Source organism: Mesoplodon bidens, assembly GCF_964165515.1.
Source record: "Mesoplodon bidens genome assembly, chromosome: 2".
NCBI lineage: Eukaryota > Metazoa > Chordata > Mammalia > Artiodactyla > Ziphiidae > Mesoplodon > Mesoplodon bidens.
The window spans coordinates 64,152,723-64,169,748 of NC_138177.1; the positions used below are offsets into that span (position 1 = coordinate 64,152,723).

The 17,026-nt window shown below is 42.5% G+C and overlaps 1 protein-coding gene across 2 annotated transcripts in view; it reads left to right on the top strand.

The window, feature by feature from the left end:
• The first annotated feature begins 766 nt into the window (after window positions 1-766).
• ALDH9A1 (aldehyde dehydrogenase 9 family member A1) overlaps window positions 767-17,026 on the top strand; it is a 30,009-nt gene continuing 13,749 nt past the window's right edge. The window contains exons 1-6 of one of the 2 annotated variants that reach the window (XM_081256473.1): window positions 767-1,187; window positions 2,993-3,138; window positions 11,326-11,455; window positions 12,441-12,575; window positions 14,085-14,281; window positions 14,953-15,093. In XM_081256473.1, coding sequence (XP_081112599.1) covers window positions 1,007-1,187; window positions 2,993-3,138; window positions 11,326-11,455; window positions 12,441-12,575; window positions 14,085-14,281; window positions 14,953-15,093 — 930 coding nt within the window. In that variant the 5' untranslated portion in view covers window positions 767-1,006. The remainder of the gene's footprint in view (window positions 1,188-2,992; window positions 3,139-11,325; window positions 11,456-12,440; window positions 12,576-14,084; window positions 14,282-14,952; window positions 15,094-17,026) is intronic. The other variant, XM_081256472.1, reaches the window with a different exon arrangement.

Consider the following 17,026-nt stretch of genomic DNA (forward strand, 5'->3'; position numbering starts at 1 on the left):
AGACGCAAGAGGGAGGGGATATGGGGATATATGTATACGTATAGCTGATTCACTTTGTTATACAGCAGAAACAAACAACATTGTAAAGCAATTATACTCCAATAAAGATGTTTAAAGAAAAAGCAGCTTCACATCAAAGTATCTTGTTTTTTTACTTGTATTAATTTATTCACAATTATTTACTGCATTTATTGTTTTTGAATTTTTGAATTTTATTTATTTTTTATACAGCAGGTTCTTATTAGTTACCTATTTTATACATATTAGTGTATATATGTCAGTCCCAATCTCCCAATTCATCCCACGACCACCCCCGATCCCAGCACTTTCCAAAATATCGTATGTTTTCTTGACAGTCCTCCCGTTGGTCTTTACAATAACATTTAAAAATTTTTTAAATTTTTATTTTATATTGGAGTATAGTTGATTTACAATGTTGTGATAGTGTCAGGTGTACAACAAAGGCAATAACTTTTTTAAAGTATTATTACACAAATAAAGAAATGGTGGCTTAAGAGTGAAGTAATCCCCAAAGTAAAATTACTAGCACTCCAATCCTCCGCTTTCTTCAGACGGAAAAATCGAGAGTAAGATCCTGGGATGATTACATGCAGTGATGTACCTGATAACTCTTGTTTCAAATATTGATATGGAAGAAGAAAGCGAAAATGAGAGAGAGAGAGACGGAGGGAGGGAGGGAGAGAGAGAGAGAGAAAGCGTGCATGCGTGTGCGTGTGTGTAAGTCTCTGGTGTTTCGCCCATCCTTTCAGCTAAGCGAGGGCCATACCTGGACCGCGGACGAGCCTAGCAAGGGCCCCCAAAGGTCTCGCAAACTCCGCCCCGGAAGGCCCGGCTCCTTTCCTGGAGGACCCTCAACTCTAGTCCAGCGGCGCCACGCCCCTCAGGCTGCAGCTAGCTCGGCCTCCCCGTGGCCCCCGCCCCTCCCGCGGCCCCCGCCCCTCCCCACCTCCCCTTAACCTAGGGCACGACACTACGCTAGTGCCCCATGTTCCTCCGAGCGGGTCTGGCCGGGATCTCTCCGCTTCGTCACACTCTCCGGCCTGCTCTGGTCGCCGCCATGAGCACTGGTACCTTCGTCGTGTCTCAGCCGCTCAATTACCGCGGCGGGGCCCGCGTGGATCCGGTGGACGCCTCCGGCACCGAGAAGGCGTTCGAGCCAGCAACCGGTAACGGGACGGAGACCGGGCGGCAGGGCCGGGGCGGCGGGGCGGGGAACGAGGCGGGGACCGGGGTAGGGGCGAGGGTCGGGCGCGGATTGACTCTCCCCCGCCCCAGGGGTGAACCTAGTCTACCTCCCTGAACCTTCCTGTAGTGCATTCAGCAGACGTTTACTGAGCCCAGGTAAGTGACTGTGTAGAGTATAAAGTTGTATGTGTAGGCAGCTAACGGTGCTGTGCAAACTCGGAAGCATGTGGACCGGACACGAAGGGGGTCGTAGGAAACTGGACAGGCTGGTGAGTTGCTCGATGTTTTCATGGGTAGTTTTACAACGGCCTGAACAGAGAGTCCACAAAGCCCCGGTGGGTGAGGTGGAGTCTTCGTTAATTATTAAATTTTAAGGTTAGGACTGCAGTAATGTTTTCAACCGTGCACGTAGCAGAGGAGTTCTAGAAGGACGGGGTGAAAAGAAACACTTGTGCCAAAATGGAGGAGCGCGCATAGAGGTTTCTAGTTAGCGTGAATGAGGACTTTGTTGCCATCCCCTAGTGTTAAAATATTTCTGAACATGAACCAGAACTGGGAAAGGGGAAAAAAAAAAATCCTGCTTTTATCCCGTGTTTAATGTGTGCCCAGCGCTGTGCCAGGCCCTCAGTTTGCCCTGGGAGCTCCATAGATCACAAAGAAATGAGGAACAGGTTTTTTGTTTTGCTTTTGCTTTATGTTTGTTTTGCTGGATGTTATGGAATATTTGTGAGGAGAAAAATGTAAATGTTTGTGCAAAACAAGCGGTATGTAGCCAGAGGGATAAAACTGGATTTCAAGAGACTGGAGAATTTACATTTGACCAATTACACCAAACCACAGAGCAGCGACTTGTCAGAGCAGGAAGGGGCCACAGACACCATCAGGCTCTTCTTTAGGTAGGAGGAGACAGCCTCTTGACCCCCACCCCCATATTGATACAAAAGAAAGAAAAATTGCTGTTTATTTTAATTGCCTACAGTGTGTGTGTGATCCTTAAGCACTGCCTTTACCAGTTAGCTATTCAAATTTGTAACAAATAGCAGGTTTGTGAAATCTCTGGAAAAAGCAGCGTCCCAGGTGTTCTTGTGGGAGGGGAAAAGAAACTGCTGACTTGACGTCTTAGGGAATTCTTTTTAGTAGAGTCAGTCACAACCGTTGGGATTTGGGTCTAGAAAAACTGATCATTTCATATTTTGCCCAGGATAGGGAATAAGACTGAAATAAGAAAATGAGGGACTGTTTGTTTTTTCCCCATATTTGAGAAAAAAATTTTCTTGCTTTTAGGAGTATCTTTTCTTGATATTCTGTTTATTAACCGTATTCATCAAGTATCAGTATTATATGACTTGTATAGAACATAAACCAGTGATTTAAAATCAGAGTTCATAACCCAGGAGATGGAGTACTTTGATTTTGTATGACCTCTGGGATTCTCAAACATTGTTAAGGAGCATTGTGAAATAATTGATTGGAGGTTAATGTTAGTAAACCCAAATGTAAAATAGAGGAGGGCAGGGGTTCTTACCCTGAAGTTCATGGTGTGCTAGGCAAGGGACATGTTCTCTCTATAATTCTGTGATATGGTTCAGTACATTTTTCTGGACAGAAGCCTGCAATTTTTATTAGATTCTTTAAAAGGTGAGCTGCTGGTATAAGGGTAGTCACTAAATCAAACCATACTTAAAAACAAGAAGAGGATCAATAAAAGGAAAATTGGATACACAATACTTTATTTAAAATGTGTGGCAACCAATTGAGATAACACTGACTTTCCCTGTATTTATAGGGCGAGTGATAGCTACTTTCACGTGTTCAGGAGAAAAGGAAGTAAATTTAGCTGTTCAAGATGCAAAGGCTGCCTTTAAAATATGGAGTCAAAAATCTGGCATGGAACGTTGCCGAATCCTTTTGGAGGCTGCCAGGATAATAAGGGTATGTTTTAATATAATGTCTTCCAGAAAAGTCCTCTTGCACTGTTCTGTGAGTTCTTTATGATGATTTGCAGTTAGACCTTGATGCGCTATTAGGTGATACCTTTTAGATTAAGTAGGAAGGCATTTCCATATGCTCACCTTGGTATGTACAACAAGTTTTCCATCAGTGATTTCCTTCTGGCTCTTGGCTCCTTGTGACATCTCTCTCGGCAGGTTTTCTTTTCCTTCTGTTTTTTTTTTTTTTTTTGGCGGTACACGGGCCTCTCACCGTTGTGACCTCTCCCGTTGCGGAGCACAGGCTCCGGACGAGCAGGCTCCGGACGAGCAGGCTCCGGACGAGCAGGCTCCGGACGAGCAGGCTCAGCGGCCATGGCTCACGGGCCCAGCCGCTCGACGGCGTGTGGGATCTTCCCGGACTGGGGCATGAACCCGTGTCCCCTGCATCGGCAGGCGGTCTTTCAACCACTGCGCCACCAGGGAAGCCCTTCTTTTCCTTCTTTGTTGGAGTGATAATGTATCCTTTGTAGCTTGTCTCCTTTTCATTTTACTATGTGTACTTGTTTCCTTTTTACTTTTTCCTCTGATGACTCTTAAGCTCACTTTTCTTTTTCAGGTTTATTTTCTACCTTAGTTGCCTGGAAGATTTCATAGATTCATCGATGTTCCCCTCTTAAGAAATAAAGTTTAGCTTTTTACAGTCTTAAAGAGCAAAAGTACTAGATTGTCATTACAGAAAATTAGAAAATTCAGAGGATATACACCAAAATATAAGTCAAGGATATCTCTCAGTGTAGGACTGTGATGATTTTTTTTTTCCTCATCAGTGTGTTGTCAGAAGCTGAGGGTCTAAGAGTTACCCTACTTGCAAGGTTATATGTGTATTCTGACAAGAGACGTGAAGCTTTCTGGATTAGGGAAAGGTTTTATTACAGGACCCAGATGCTGTACCCAGAGCAATACTTCAGCATTAGTTTTCTGAGTCCCAGTCCCCATGGGGTGATGCAGTGAGAGGCAGATGTTAACCCCGTTGCATGCAGTGGTTGCACCACAGGAGAGGAACCCTAACATGAGACTCAGCTTATATGGGGGCTGCACATCTGCCCATTCTCTTCTCTGGAGAGAGGTTACTCATTAAGCAGATCTCATAAGGGGGGAAGGTGTCATTAGGTTTATTACCCTGGAATATAAGCAGTTGTCTCCAGGAACAGGAAGTAGAGAGCTTTATATCTTCCCATCGCTCCAGTGACCTCTATCTTTTGGGAGACCCTGTCTCTGCCTTCTAAGGCCTTTGTTTTTCAATCAGCTTGCCAGTGTCCTTTGCTCAGAAAGCTTGGACCATGCAGTAGTGTCAAAATATTCCTGGAGAATTTTCTCCCAACAAGGTATTTTCTGCTATTAAAATTTATTTTTTATTTGATAGATTAAAAGTGGTAACTCAAAGCTGATAATTTATTATTCTGATTTGTCTCTCACATTTTCCTTGGGCATAAGCATTTGGGTTGTAATATCTTCTTAAGAACTGGCTCCTTTATCATTATAAAATTACTTTTAAAATCCTGAATAATATCTAATTTTTTTTTTGCTCTGAAATGGACTATCTGATATTAATTTTCTTTTCCTTTAAACTCCCATTCCATTTTCTTTAATATCTTATGTAATGTTTTTACATATTACAGTCAAAAATATATTACTATATTTCTCTAAAGCTCTTGTCTGAAGATCATACCCTGGATCTGCCTTTACCCAAAACTATTCCATAACTAAACAAATCCCACCCTCTGACCACAGCCTACAGTTACAGCTCTCAGTTGTCTCTCTTAGTAATTTTTCTAGTTAATCGTGATCTGCAGTTCTTTGCCCCTTCCATTTTTAAACTATGTACAATTATATTTTATAAGATAAAAATATTTGATATTTTCCCACATTTTTAGCATTTCTAGTGCTCTTCATTCCTTTGGGTAGGCCCAAATTTCCATCTGTTACCATACTTTTTTTCTGCTTGAAGAAATTTCTTTAGCATTTTTTATACTGCAGGTTTGCTGGAGATGTTCTTTCAGGTTTTGTATGTCTGAAAGTCTTCATTTTGCTTTCCTTTTTAAACGAATCCTGGGTAGATAATTCTAGGTTGACAGTTTTTTCTTTCAGTACTTTAAAGATGTTGCACCGCTGTCATCTGGCTTGTGTCGTTTCAGAAGAGAAGTCTGGTGTCATTCTTATTTTTGTTCCTCTGTTTTTAATGTTTTTCCCCCCTTTGGCTGCTTTTAAGATTTTTCTTCTTATCACTAGTTTTAAGCAATTTCATTATATCTTCCTTTTTTTAATTTAATTTAATTTTTTTATGCAGCAGGTTCTTATTAGTTATCTATTTTATACATATTAGTGTATATTTGTCAATCCCAGTCTCCCAGTTCATTCCACCACCCCCCACTTTCCCCCTTGGTGTCCGTAAGTTTGTTCTCTACATCTGTGTCTCTATTTCTGCCTTGCAGACCGGTTCATCTGTACCATTTTTCTAGATTCCACATATATGTGTTAATATATAATATTTATTTTTCTCTTTCTGACTTACTTCATTCTGTATGACAGTCTACGTCCATCCACACATCTCTACAGTGACCCAATTGCATTCCTTTTTATGGCTGAGTAATATTCCACTGTATATATGTACTACATCTTCTTTATCCATTCATCTGTCTATGGGCATTTAGGTTGCTTCCATGACCTGGCTATTGTAAATAGTGCTGCAATGAACATTGGGGTGCATCATTATGGCTTTTGATGCAGTTTTCTTTATATTTCTTTTGTTTGGAGTTTATTGATCTTGAATCTGTACACTTACAGTTTAGTTAAATTTGAAAAAATATTGGCTATTATTTCTTCAGATATTTTTTTTCTGCCCCCTTTTATATCTCCTCTTCTTCAGAGCCTCCAGTTACATTTATGTTGGGCTGCTTGAAACTATTCTACAGCTCACTGATGCTCTGTTCATTTTTTCCCCAGTTTTTTTCCTCTGTGTGTTTTATTTTGGGTAATTTCCATTGTTATGCCTAAAGTTCATCTATCTTTTCTTCTGTAGTGTTTAATCTGCTATTAATCCCATCCAGTGTATTTTTCATCTCTAGAAGTTCAACATGAGTCATTTTTGTTGTTGTTCCACGTTGCTCCCTAACATGCTCATGTTTTCCTCTGCCTTCTTGAGCACATGGAATATAGTTATAATAATATTTAATATCCCTGTCTACTAATTCTGTCATCTCTGAATTCTGGTTCTGTTTCTATTGATTGTTTTTTTTCTTCCTGGTTAGGCATTATATAACATTCCTACATTTTGCATGTCTGGTAATTTATTACCAGTAGACATTGTGAATTGTATGTTGTTGGATGCTGAATATTCTTGTACTTTAAAAAAATATTAATGAACTTTGTTCTGGGACACAGTGAAGTTACTTGGAATCAATTTGATCCTTTCAAGGCTTGCTTTTATGCTTTGTTAGGTATGACCAGAGCAGCTAATTTTGCCCCACTACTGAATACCCTCTTGAATACCTAGCTTGATGCTCTGTGTATTAGTGAGGTTTTTCTCACTGTGGCTGGTGGGAACGTGAACTATTCCTGGCCCTGTGTGAGTGTGGGGGATTTTTTTCACCTTTTTGGTTAGTTTTTTTCCTGGCCTTGGATAGTGTCCTCACAACTGACCAGTTCTCAGATGAAGACTTAAGGGAGATCTCTGGGGTTCTCCTGTGCAGCTCTCTTCTGTCCCATACTCAGCCTGCAGACTGTAGCCATCACATACTCCCTGAACTCCCAACCTGTTTCCTCAACTCAGAGTATCTGTTGGGCCTCACCTAAGTTCCTCCTCCCTGCTCTGCGATGTACTCTTTCCAGGCAGTAGGCAAGAATACATGTAGGGCTCACCTCATTTGTTTCCCTCTCTCAGGGATCACTGTCCTGAGCTGTCTGTCCAGTGTCTGAAAATTGTTGTTTCAAGTATTTTACCTGGTTTTTTTAGTTGCTTAAGGTGGAGGCTAAATCTGGTCCCTGTAACTCCACCTTTGCTGGAAGCCCATTGACTCCTAGTGAAGTGAATGGTTTTTGGTATATTTATTGGTCTTATGTTTCCTTTTTCACTTTGAATCTTTTGATGCTTTTTATCAGATTATAAAGATCTTAATGGTAGGCCCCAATCATTTCTTAGTTGGAGTGTTCTTATAAAAGTAGCTATCGTTTGGCTTTAAAAGGAGAGAGAAAATGTGTTTTAAAACTGTGATAACACATTTACATATAAAAAGATTGTGTATATAGATTATGCACTTGCCTTCAGCAACTGCTTTGCTCAGCTCTGCCTCTTAAAACAAGCAGGGGCTCAGGCTTGTCAGGGTTTAGTGGGCATGTCTTTGCTCAGGTGGTTCTCTTATAAAAGCTAAACACTGAGCTTGCTGGGGGGTTTGAAGTGAAGGAGAGAGGTGAGTCTCCTGCCCTTTGCCTCTTCTCTTTCATCCCAGAGGACCCCTGGTCAGGTCACATGTGAAGCAGGGTGGTGGAGAGGATGACAGGGGTAGATAGGAAGTTCATGTTTCCCAATAAATACTTACAGCAGTGCATTGTCATGGTGGACAGTTTTGTTTTGTGATGGCTCTTGTACTAGTAGGGTCAGGAAACTTATATTGTTTTCCCCTTCTCCCTCTGCTCTCCTTATTCTGGGAGGGTAAGCGAATACCGTTTCCCTGAAAGCAATATTAAGTATCAGTAGAGACCCACTGGACTCTTTGATAGTTTTCGTCAGGGACTTTTTTTGATGATCCTTGAAGGTATGTTAAAAGATCTCATAATGGCTTTTTATTTTATTTTTTAATTTTTGGCTGCATTGAGTCTTCGTTGGTGTGCGTGGGCTTTCTCTAGTTGTGGCGAGCAGGGGCTACTCTTTGTTGCGGTGCATGGGCTTCTCATTGAGGTGGCTTCTCTTGTTGCAGAGCATGGACTCTAGGTGCACGGGCTTCAGTAGCTGTGGCAGGTGGGCTCGGTAGTTGTCACTCATGGGCTTAGTTGCTCTGTGGCATGTGGGATCTTCCCGGACCAGGGCTCGAACCCGTGTCCCCTGCATTGGCAGGCAGATTCTTAACCACTGAACCACCAGGGAAGTCCCTCATAATGGCTTTTTAGAAATAACCTTTTTTGTGAGGGTAGAGAATGCTGGAATAAGACAAGAAAAATCTCAAAAGGCCAGCCAATAAATTGAATTTTCTCTTTGAGTTCAAACCTTGAAACAGTCCTCAAAGCTAATTGCCTGTCCATTGTTTACCAAAAATAATAATAATAAAACTTCCTTTCTTAGTAAATATTCTGAGGCTTTTCAGCGATAGTCACAGATTACTTCCTGTCTGTCCACTCTTGTATTAATGTGGAAGACAACAGCATTTCACTTTTGCCAGTTTAATATTTCTTCATGTGTTTGAAGTGTAATATACTGATTCATCAGTGTATTCATGCTGATTAGTGAACCAGTACCTACTTCCTCTTTAGGGACTAGTTGCCCTCTTGCATTCTAGAAATGTAGTTTAAGTCACTTACGGTTGATTGTGCCTTTTGCACATGTGTTTCATGTTGATCATACTCAACAGATCTAAGAAGGGGAATAACTTACACCTAGTTAAAGAACTGTTACATCAGAACTGATGCTTGTTGTCCTTCTAGGTACCCTCTTTCCTGTATCAGTAACTGGGAAACAAGTTAATTGTTAAAAAGTCGTTTTGGTGAGTATAGAATCAGAGAAAGAGAAGGTAAATTGCTGGTTTAAAAGGCAATTTATTTTAGACTGTGTTGAATGTAAACGAATTATCCTTTCTGAAGGAACATGTCTATTCAGTAATTGCAGAATTTATTTAGAAGTTACTAACTTCCTTTTTTATGTTTTTTGATTTTGTTTTTTGTTTTTTCTTGGTTTGTTGGCTGTGAGGCATGTGGGATCTTAGCTCCCTGACCAGGGATCAAACCCTCACCCCCTGCACTGGAAGGCAAAATCTTAACCATTGGACCACCAGGGAAGTCCCACTAAGTGAGACTCCTTGAAGTGAGCCCCTTGAAGGCAGAGACTGGATCTATCCTTTTTTTCTTAGGTAATCATTCCGCATTTGTTACTATCTCCTCTTCACTTAGTTGTTGTTCTGGGGTTTTATCCTGTTCCTTCATCTGGAACATATTTCTCTGCCATCTCATTTTGTCTAACTTTCTGTGTTTGTGGTCTCTGTTCTGCAGGTTTCAGGGTTGTAGTTACTCTTGCTTCTGGTGTTGTCCTCTCGTGTAGGAGGCTTGTCTAGAGGCTTGTGCAGGCTTCCTGGTGGGAGGGACTGGTGCCTGCCCACTGGTGGGTGGATCTGGGTTTTGTCCCTCTGGTGGGCAGGGCCATGTCAAGGGGTGTGTTTCGAGGTCATTGTGGGCTCAGGAAGACTTCAGGTAGCCTGTCTGCTGATGTGTGGGGCTGTGTGCTCACCCTGTTGGTTGTTTGACCTGAGGCATCCCAGCACTGGCGCCTATAGGCTGTTGGGTGGGGCCAGGTCTTGGTGTCAAAATGGCGGCCTACAGCAGAGTTCATGCCAATGAGCACTCCCCAGTACCTCTGCCACTAGTGTCCTTGTCCCCACAGTGAGCCACAGCCACCCTCCGCCTCCCCAGGAGACCCTCCAAGACCAGCAGGTAGGTCTGGCCCAGGTTCCTATGAAGTCTCGGCTTTTTCCCTGGGTCCTGGTGTGCATGAGACCTTGCGTGTGCCCTCCAAGAGTGGAGTTTCTATTTCTCCCGGTCCTGTGGAGTTCCTGCAATTAAGCCCTCCTGGTATTCAAAGCCAAGTGCTCTGGGGGCTCCTCCGCCGGATGCCAGACCTCCAGGTTGAGGAGCCTGACATGGAGCTCAGAACTCTCACTCCTCTGGGAGAACCTCTGCAATATAATTATTTTCCAGTTTGTGAGTCTCCCACCTGGCGGGCGTGGGATTTGATTAGATTGCAAATGCCCCCCTCCTACCATCTTATTGTGGCTTCTTCTTTGTCTTTGGATGTAAGATATCTTTTTTGGTAGGTTCCAGTCTTTTTTGTCAATGGTTATTCAGTAGTTAGTTGTGATTTTGGTGTTTTCATGAGAGGAGGTGAGCTCAAGTCCTTCTACTCTGCCATGTCTGGAATTCAACAAATATGGAATGAATGAATCAAAGCACTTTATACCTCTGGTCTTTGTAGAAACAGAACATGTCCAAATATCATTATCAAACTGTCCTTTCATGTATTTCATACTGATTTTCATATTCCTCCTTCCAATTTTTTCTGAGATTTGTACTCAATCTTGATAGAGTTTGTGTTAATTAGATGCTTATGTTAATTTCTGTTGCTATTTCATTTTGCTTCTGGTAAGCCTTACTGATTATCAGTTTTAGTAAGAGAATGCATCTTCTTGTCAATTATTTGATTCATCTTCTATGTATGTTTAGATTTTGACCACAGTGTTTATTTTAAATTGGATCCATAATAGCAAATATCTATTTCTTACATATTCAATTTTTTGATCTCCTTTAGGGGCATTATTTAGCTTTTCTTTTTAGGTCTAATTTCCCAGACTTTTTCCTTCATCCCTGGACTATCTCACCTCTAAGTTGTATATAAACTACATCTGGAAACAGTATTAGAAAAGAGAATTGATGAGTACTAAGCATTAGAAAATAATTGTCTTGTGATTATCTTATGATTTTAACATGCTCCATTTCTTTGGGTGAATTAAAGCCATGGGTATATAACCTTTTAAATGCCAATTGTGTGTTTGGCTATTTTGTACAGTTTTCCTAAGTAAGGACTGTTTGCTCTTACTCTCTATACATGCAAACACATGCACATGTATGTATACATATTTATACAGATGTACATATATAATATTTATTTCTCAAAACATTCCTTTTCTAATTGATCTTGAAATGAGGTGTTGGTCTTGTATCTGTGATAGTTACTTGATGGGGAGAGCAGGGTACTGTTTAGCAATAAGTTTTATTTCTCTTCCAAATGTCACACTGCCATTCCTTCTGTTTTCATTGAAAGTGAAAGCTGTTTCTATTTTTAAAAGTTGGGCAATGTATTCTGGTTTGACTGTTGAATGTGTTGAGGTGTACAGTAATTTGTCTTAAGTCTGGTCTTCTGTTTCACCCAAAGGATCGGAAGGATGAAATCGCCACTGTGGAGACCATCAACAATGGCAAGTCCATCTTTGAGGCCCGCTGGGACATTGACACTTCCTGGCAGTGCCTGGAGTACTATGCAGGCTTAGCGGGGTCCATGGCCGGTAAGCCCTCACCTGGCCTTCTGTGACCAGCTGACAAGGAGGCAGGAGAGCAGAGCCTGGGGGGGGCAGGATACAGATTTTGGAATTAAGACAGGCCTGGGTTAGAATCCTGGGCTTGGGCTTCTCTGGTGGCGCAGTGGTTGAGAGTCCGCCTGCCGATGCAGGGGACACAGGTTCGTGCCCCAGTCCGGGAAGATCCCACATGCTGCGGAGCGGCTGGGCCCATGAGCCATGGCCACTGAGCCTGTATGTCCGGAGCCTGTGCTCCGCAACGGGAGAGGCCATAGCGGTGAGAGGCCCGTGTACCACAAAAAAAAAAAAAAAAAAAAAAATCCTCGGCTTATCACTGTCTACTTCGGTGACACTGAGAACTACTTTATCTTTCTTTATTTAAACTGGAGATGGTAATCTCTATCTTCTTGGTTATTATAAGGATTAAATGAGATGATGTATGTAAAGCACCTAGCCTCATACCTGAGCTGTAGAACAGGTTGTGGAAAAACCAATTCTTGTAAGAGTCAGTAAGTACATCATATTTATTAGTTTTACCTACTTAGCAAAAAATTTTCTTTGTCTAGGAAGAGTACATCAGTTTACATGTCAGCTGGTTTATCAGGGCCCATTAGGGCTCTGGGGAGCCAGAAGTCTGAGGTTTCAGGGTCCTCAGACTCTTCAGCTGCTGAGTCTTTCCCTATTTCTGTTTCATTTCATCTAAGTTATGTAGTGGATGCTTGGTTAATTTTTAGAGGGTTATATTGAGTTGAACGAACATGGTTTTGAAGGATAGAAAGGACTATTTATGTGAAGAGAACATGGAGAAGCAGTGTAAGAATGACTAGAATGAACAAAAGAACAGAGGTGGGGTGAGCCCAGTGGCTGGGGCCTGGGAGGGGGCTGGTCTGACAAGTCCAGAGTGAGTCCAGGTGCTGGTGGAGTCTTGGGACAAGTGGTACTACACTCTTCTCTACCCTCTTTTTCCCCTTAGGCGAACACATCCAGCTCCCTGGCGGATCCTTTGGTTACACCAGAAGGGAACCACTAGGGGTGTGTGTCGGAATAGGAGCGTGGAACTACCCCTTTCAGATCGCCTGTTGGAAGTCGGCTCCAGCTCTGGCTTGTGGTAAGAATGAATTATTCCTCTACCTGTGAGCCACCCTTTCTCCCAGGACACGGTTTCACCCCTGCCCTACCCTTATGGAGCTTTGACGTTATACACACAGATCGTGTCTACATTATTCCCATTTTTATTTAATTTATTTTTGTTTATGGGAAGGAAGAAAGTTAATTTTGGTCTTGGAGGTCTTTTTTTTTTTTTTTTTTTTTTTTTTGCGGTACGCGGGCCTCTCATTGTTGTGGCCTCTCCCGTTGCGGAGCACAGGCTCCGGACGCGCAGGCTTAGCGGCCATGGCTCACAGGCCCAGCTGCTCCGCGGCATGTGGGATGTTCCCGGACCGGGGCACGAACCCGTGTCCCCTGCATCGGCAGGCGGACTCTCAACCACTGCGCCACCAGGGAAGCCCCGGAGGTCTTTTTTTTTTAAACTGTCAAATGAATTAGATTTGTGCTACTTGTAAGTTCTCTTCCTTTATGGACAGGAATTCTGGGCATGAATTTCTGTGTAGGGGGTAGCACTTAGGAATTTTGACTTCATTTAGGAATCAGAAGATAAACTTTCTGCTTCATTTGTGTCTTAAGAGAAGTGATAAACAAGGCTTCCATCGGAGAAGCTTTGGCTGATTAACAAAAAGTTTTCTCACGCTATTTAAAGAGAAGAATCTGTCGGAAAAGAAGACATTGTACCTTAGAAAAACTATCAGGTTAAAAAAGCTTTGCTATTAGGACACTGTATTGAAATGCAGCTTTTTTCTTTCTGCTGCTTCACGTTCTTTTTGCACATTTCTCTGTGATAGAGGAGAAATAGAATTAAGTTACTAGCTTTGGGTACTTGCATCAAATTAATTAACCTTTTTGGTCTTCAGTTTCAACTCTTATAAAATGGGTCTGATCATACCTACTTCTTACTACTGTTGCAAATGTTAAATGAGATTAATATATGCAAAAAGGCCTAGATATGCAAGTGTAAGGTATTATTGGCTGAGACACTGCAGGTGTGTGGCTTGGGGTCTGTTTAATGAGAGAAACCAAAGTGGGAAGAGCAAGATATATTTACTTATTAATAACATTTTTGACCTAGCATTTGATGGGGAACAGGAAACAATTGGAGGGGCTTCCCTGGTGGTGCAGTGGTTAAGAATCCAGCTGCCAATGCAGGGGGAACACGGGTTTGAGCTCTGGCCCGGGAAGATCCCATAGGCCACAGAGCAACTAAGACCGTGTGCCACAGCTACTGAACCTGTGCGCCTAGAGCCCGTGCTCCGCAACAAGAGAAGCCACCGCAATGAGAAGCCTGCACACCACAACAAAGAGTAGCCCCCGCTCACCGCAACTAGAGAAAGCCCGCATGCAGCAATGAAGACCCAACACAGCCAAAAATAAATAAATAAATTAATTAATTAATTAAATTTTTTAAAAAGGAAACAATTGGAGTTGTTCTTGATGTGTCTTCTTGTCCTGTCTTCAAAGGATCCTGTCTTAAAAGTCTTCCTGTGTTTGTGTCTCGGTAATACAGGTAATGCCATGGTCTTTAAACCTTCTCCCTTCACACCTGTGTCCACACTGCTGCTGGCTGAAGTCTATACTGAGGCCGGCGTGCCTCCTGGGCTCTTCAACGTGGTGCAAGGAGGGGCCGCCACAGGCCAGTTTCTGTGTCAGCATCGCGATGTGGCCAAAGTCTCCTTCACTGGAAGTGTGCCCACTGGCTCAAAGGTGAAGACAAGACCAGTATAGGAGAACATAAATGGCATGTAGATCCGGCTGTGTCAAGCCTCCCCAGAATATATGTTGGAGGCTTATCCTCTGATTTTACCCAGCTTGTATTGGCAGGGAGGCTGTAGGTATTATTGGGCAGAGGTCTGAAGTGTGCTTTAAAAGTATGAAGGATAATTAGAACAGCCCACTGGTGTTAGGCTCATTGGGGATGGGAGTTATCTTCTCCTGCCTGTGTCTGAGAGGGCAGGCCCTGAGCTGCCACTTGTATTGTTTGGTGACTTAGCTCATCTATAGCAGCCACCTCGGAAGAAAGGGTATTTTCTCAGTTTATTTCAGATTCATTGTTTTGACCTCAGTTTGTGCTCGGAACTCTGTCCGCCTTGAACATAGTAACAGTAATACAAAAGAGTTTCTGCCCATGACGGTCAGGGGAACGGACAGTATTTTTTAAATGAACTCCCTATTCAGACTATCAAGTGCAATTCTGTGGATTCTCTTCAGTGTTCTGGAAAGGAATATTTCAAGTAGACAGAGGACAAAGTATACTGAGAACAAGGCTGCAGGTCATGCATAGTTCAAGATGACTTTGGCAGGTCAGGATCTTGTTAACGTAGCACGTAATCTCATTGGTGTTAGACTTCTGAATGCTTTTGTTCTTGTTCTGTAAGATCATGGAGATGTCAGCTAAAGGAATTAAACCTGTTACCTTGGAACTTGGAGGCAAGTCTCCACTGATCATCTTCTCAGATTGTGATATGAAGAATGCTGTGAAGGGGGCACTGATGGCCAACTTCCTCACACAAGGCGAGGTGTGTACCTGACCCTGGAAGAGGTTTAATGGGAATCTCCACCCCTTCATCTCACAGCGTGTTTTTTTTTTTTTTTTTTTTTTGCGGTACGCAGGCCTCCCACTTTTTTTTTTTTTTGTGGTACGCGGGCCTCTCACTGTTGTGGCCTCTCCCGTTGCGGAGCACAGGCTCCAGACACGCAGGCTCAGCGGCCATAGCTCACGGGCCCAGCCGCTCTGTGGCATGTGGGATCTTCCCGGACCAGGGCACGAACCCGTGTCCCCTGCATCAGCAGGCGTACTCTCAACCACTGCGCCACCAGGGAAGCCCTCACAGCGTGTTTTAAAGCTTGTTATTTTGAAATAATTTCAGACTTACAGAAAAGTTACACAAATAGTACAAAGAATTCCAATCTATCTTTGAACCAGGTCCCTCAGTGTTAACATTTGATCACATTTACCATTCTGTTGGTATGTCTATACCTACATATGCATATTACTACTGTTTTTTTTCTGATCTGTTTGAAAGTTGCAGACAGAAGATCCCTAACCTCTACACTCCTATGTGTATTTCCTAAAAACAAGTGCATTCTCTTAAATAAGCACAAAATACTTAGTAAAATATACAACTTGATATTAATGTAGTACTATTACTCAATCTATAGCCCTTATTCAGATTTCTCCATTTGTTTGACTAATGTCCTTTTAGAAACAATTTTTTTTTTTGCTGGTCCAAGATCTAATCCAGGAAGATGCATTGCATTTACTTGTTGTGTCTTTTTTTTTTTTTTTTTTTTTTTGTGGTACGCAGGCCTCTCACTGCTGTGGCCTCTCCCGTTGCGGAGCACAGGCTCCGGACGCGCAGGCTCAGTGGCCATGGCTCACGGGCCCAGCCGCTCCACGGCACGTGGGATCTTCCCAGACCGGGGCACAAACCCGTGTCCCCTGCATCGGCAGGCAGACTCTCAACCACTGCACTACCAGGGAAGCCCTTGTTGTGTCTTTTTAATTTCACTTAATCTGGAACAGTTTTAAAGTCATTCTTACCTTTCAGGACTTTGACATTTTTGAAGAATACAGGCCATTTATTTTGTGGAATGTCCCTCATTTTGGGTCTGTCTAGGTTTTGTTTGTTTGTTTTTTTTTTTTTTTTTTTTTTTTTTTTTTTTTTTTTTTTTTTTTGCGGTACGCGGGCCTCTCACTGTTGTGGCCTCTCCCATTGCAGAGCACAGGCTCCGGACGCGCAGGCTCAGCGGCCATGGCTCACGGGCCCAGCCGCTCCGCGGCATGTGGGATCCTCCCAGACCGGGGCACGAACCCGTGTCCCCTGCATCAGCAGGCGGACTCTCAACCACTGCGCCACCAGGGAAGCCCCTGTTTGTTTGTTTTTTAATTGGACTCAGGTTATGCATTTTTGGCAAAACACCACAAAAAGGATGTTTTATATTTCACAGTGGTGTTGCTGACTTTGATCACTTGCTTAAGGTGGGTCTTTACTGTAAAGTTATTGTTTTTTCCTTTGTGGTTAATAAGTATATTGTAGGAGATAAAGTGAGACTATCTTGTTCCTTATCAAACTTTGACTTACTAGTGTTAGCACCCTTTGTTGATGTTTGCTGGAAACATTTTTTTCTGGTGGTCACCAAGTGGTGTATTTCCAATTCTGTTACTCCTTCTACATTTATATAGTTCACTGTCTATTACAAGAAAGAACTTTTTTCCCTTTTCCCTAGTTTGTTTTTCATTCATTATATCAGCATGGATCCATGGATTCTTATCTCATTCTGCAAGTTATAACCCATTACTAGTAGTATTTATTTTGATGCTCAAATAATTGCAGATTCAGATAGTGGGAGCCTCTTTCTGTGACTTTTTGATATGTTCTCATTATTCTTTGAGCACTTCTTTCCTTCCTGGCACAGCAAGGTGTTCTAGACACATCTTGTGCTTTCTCT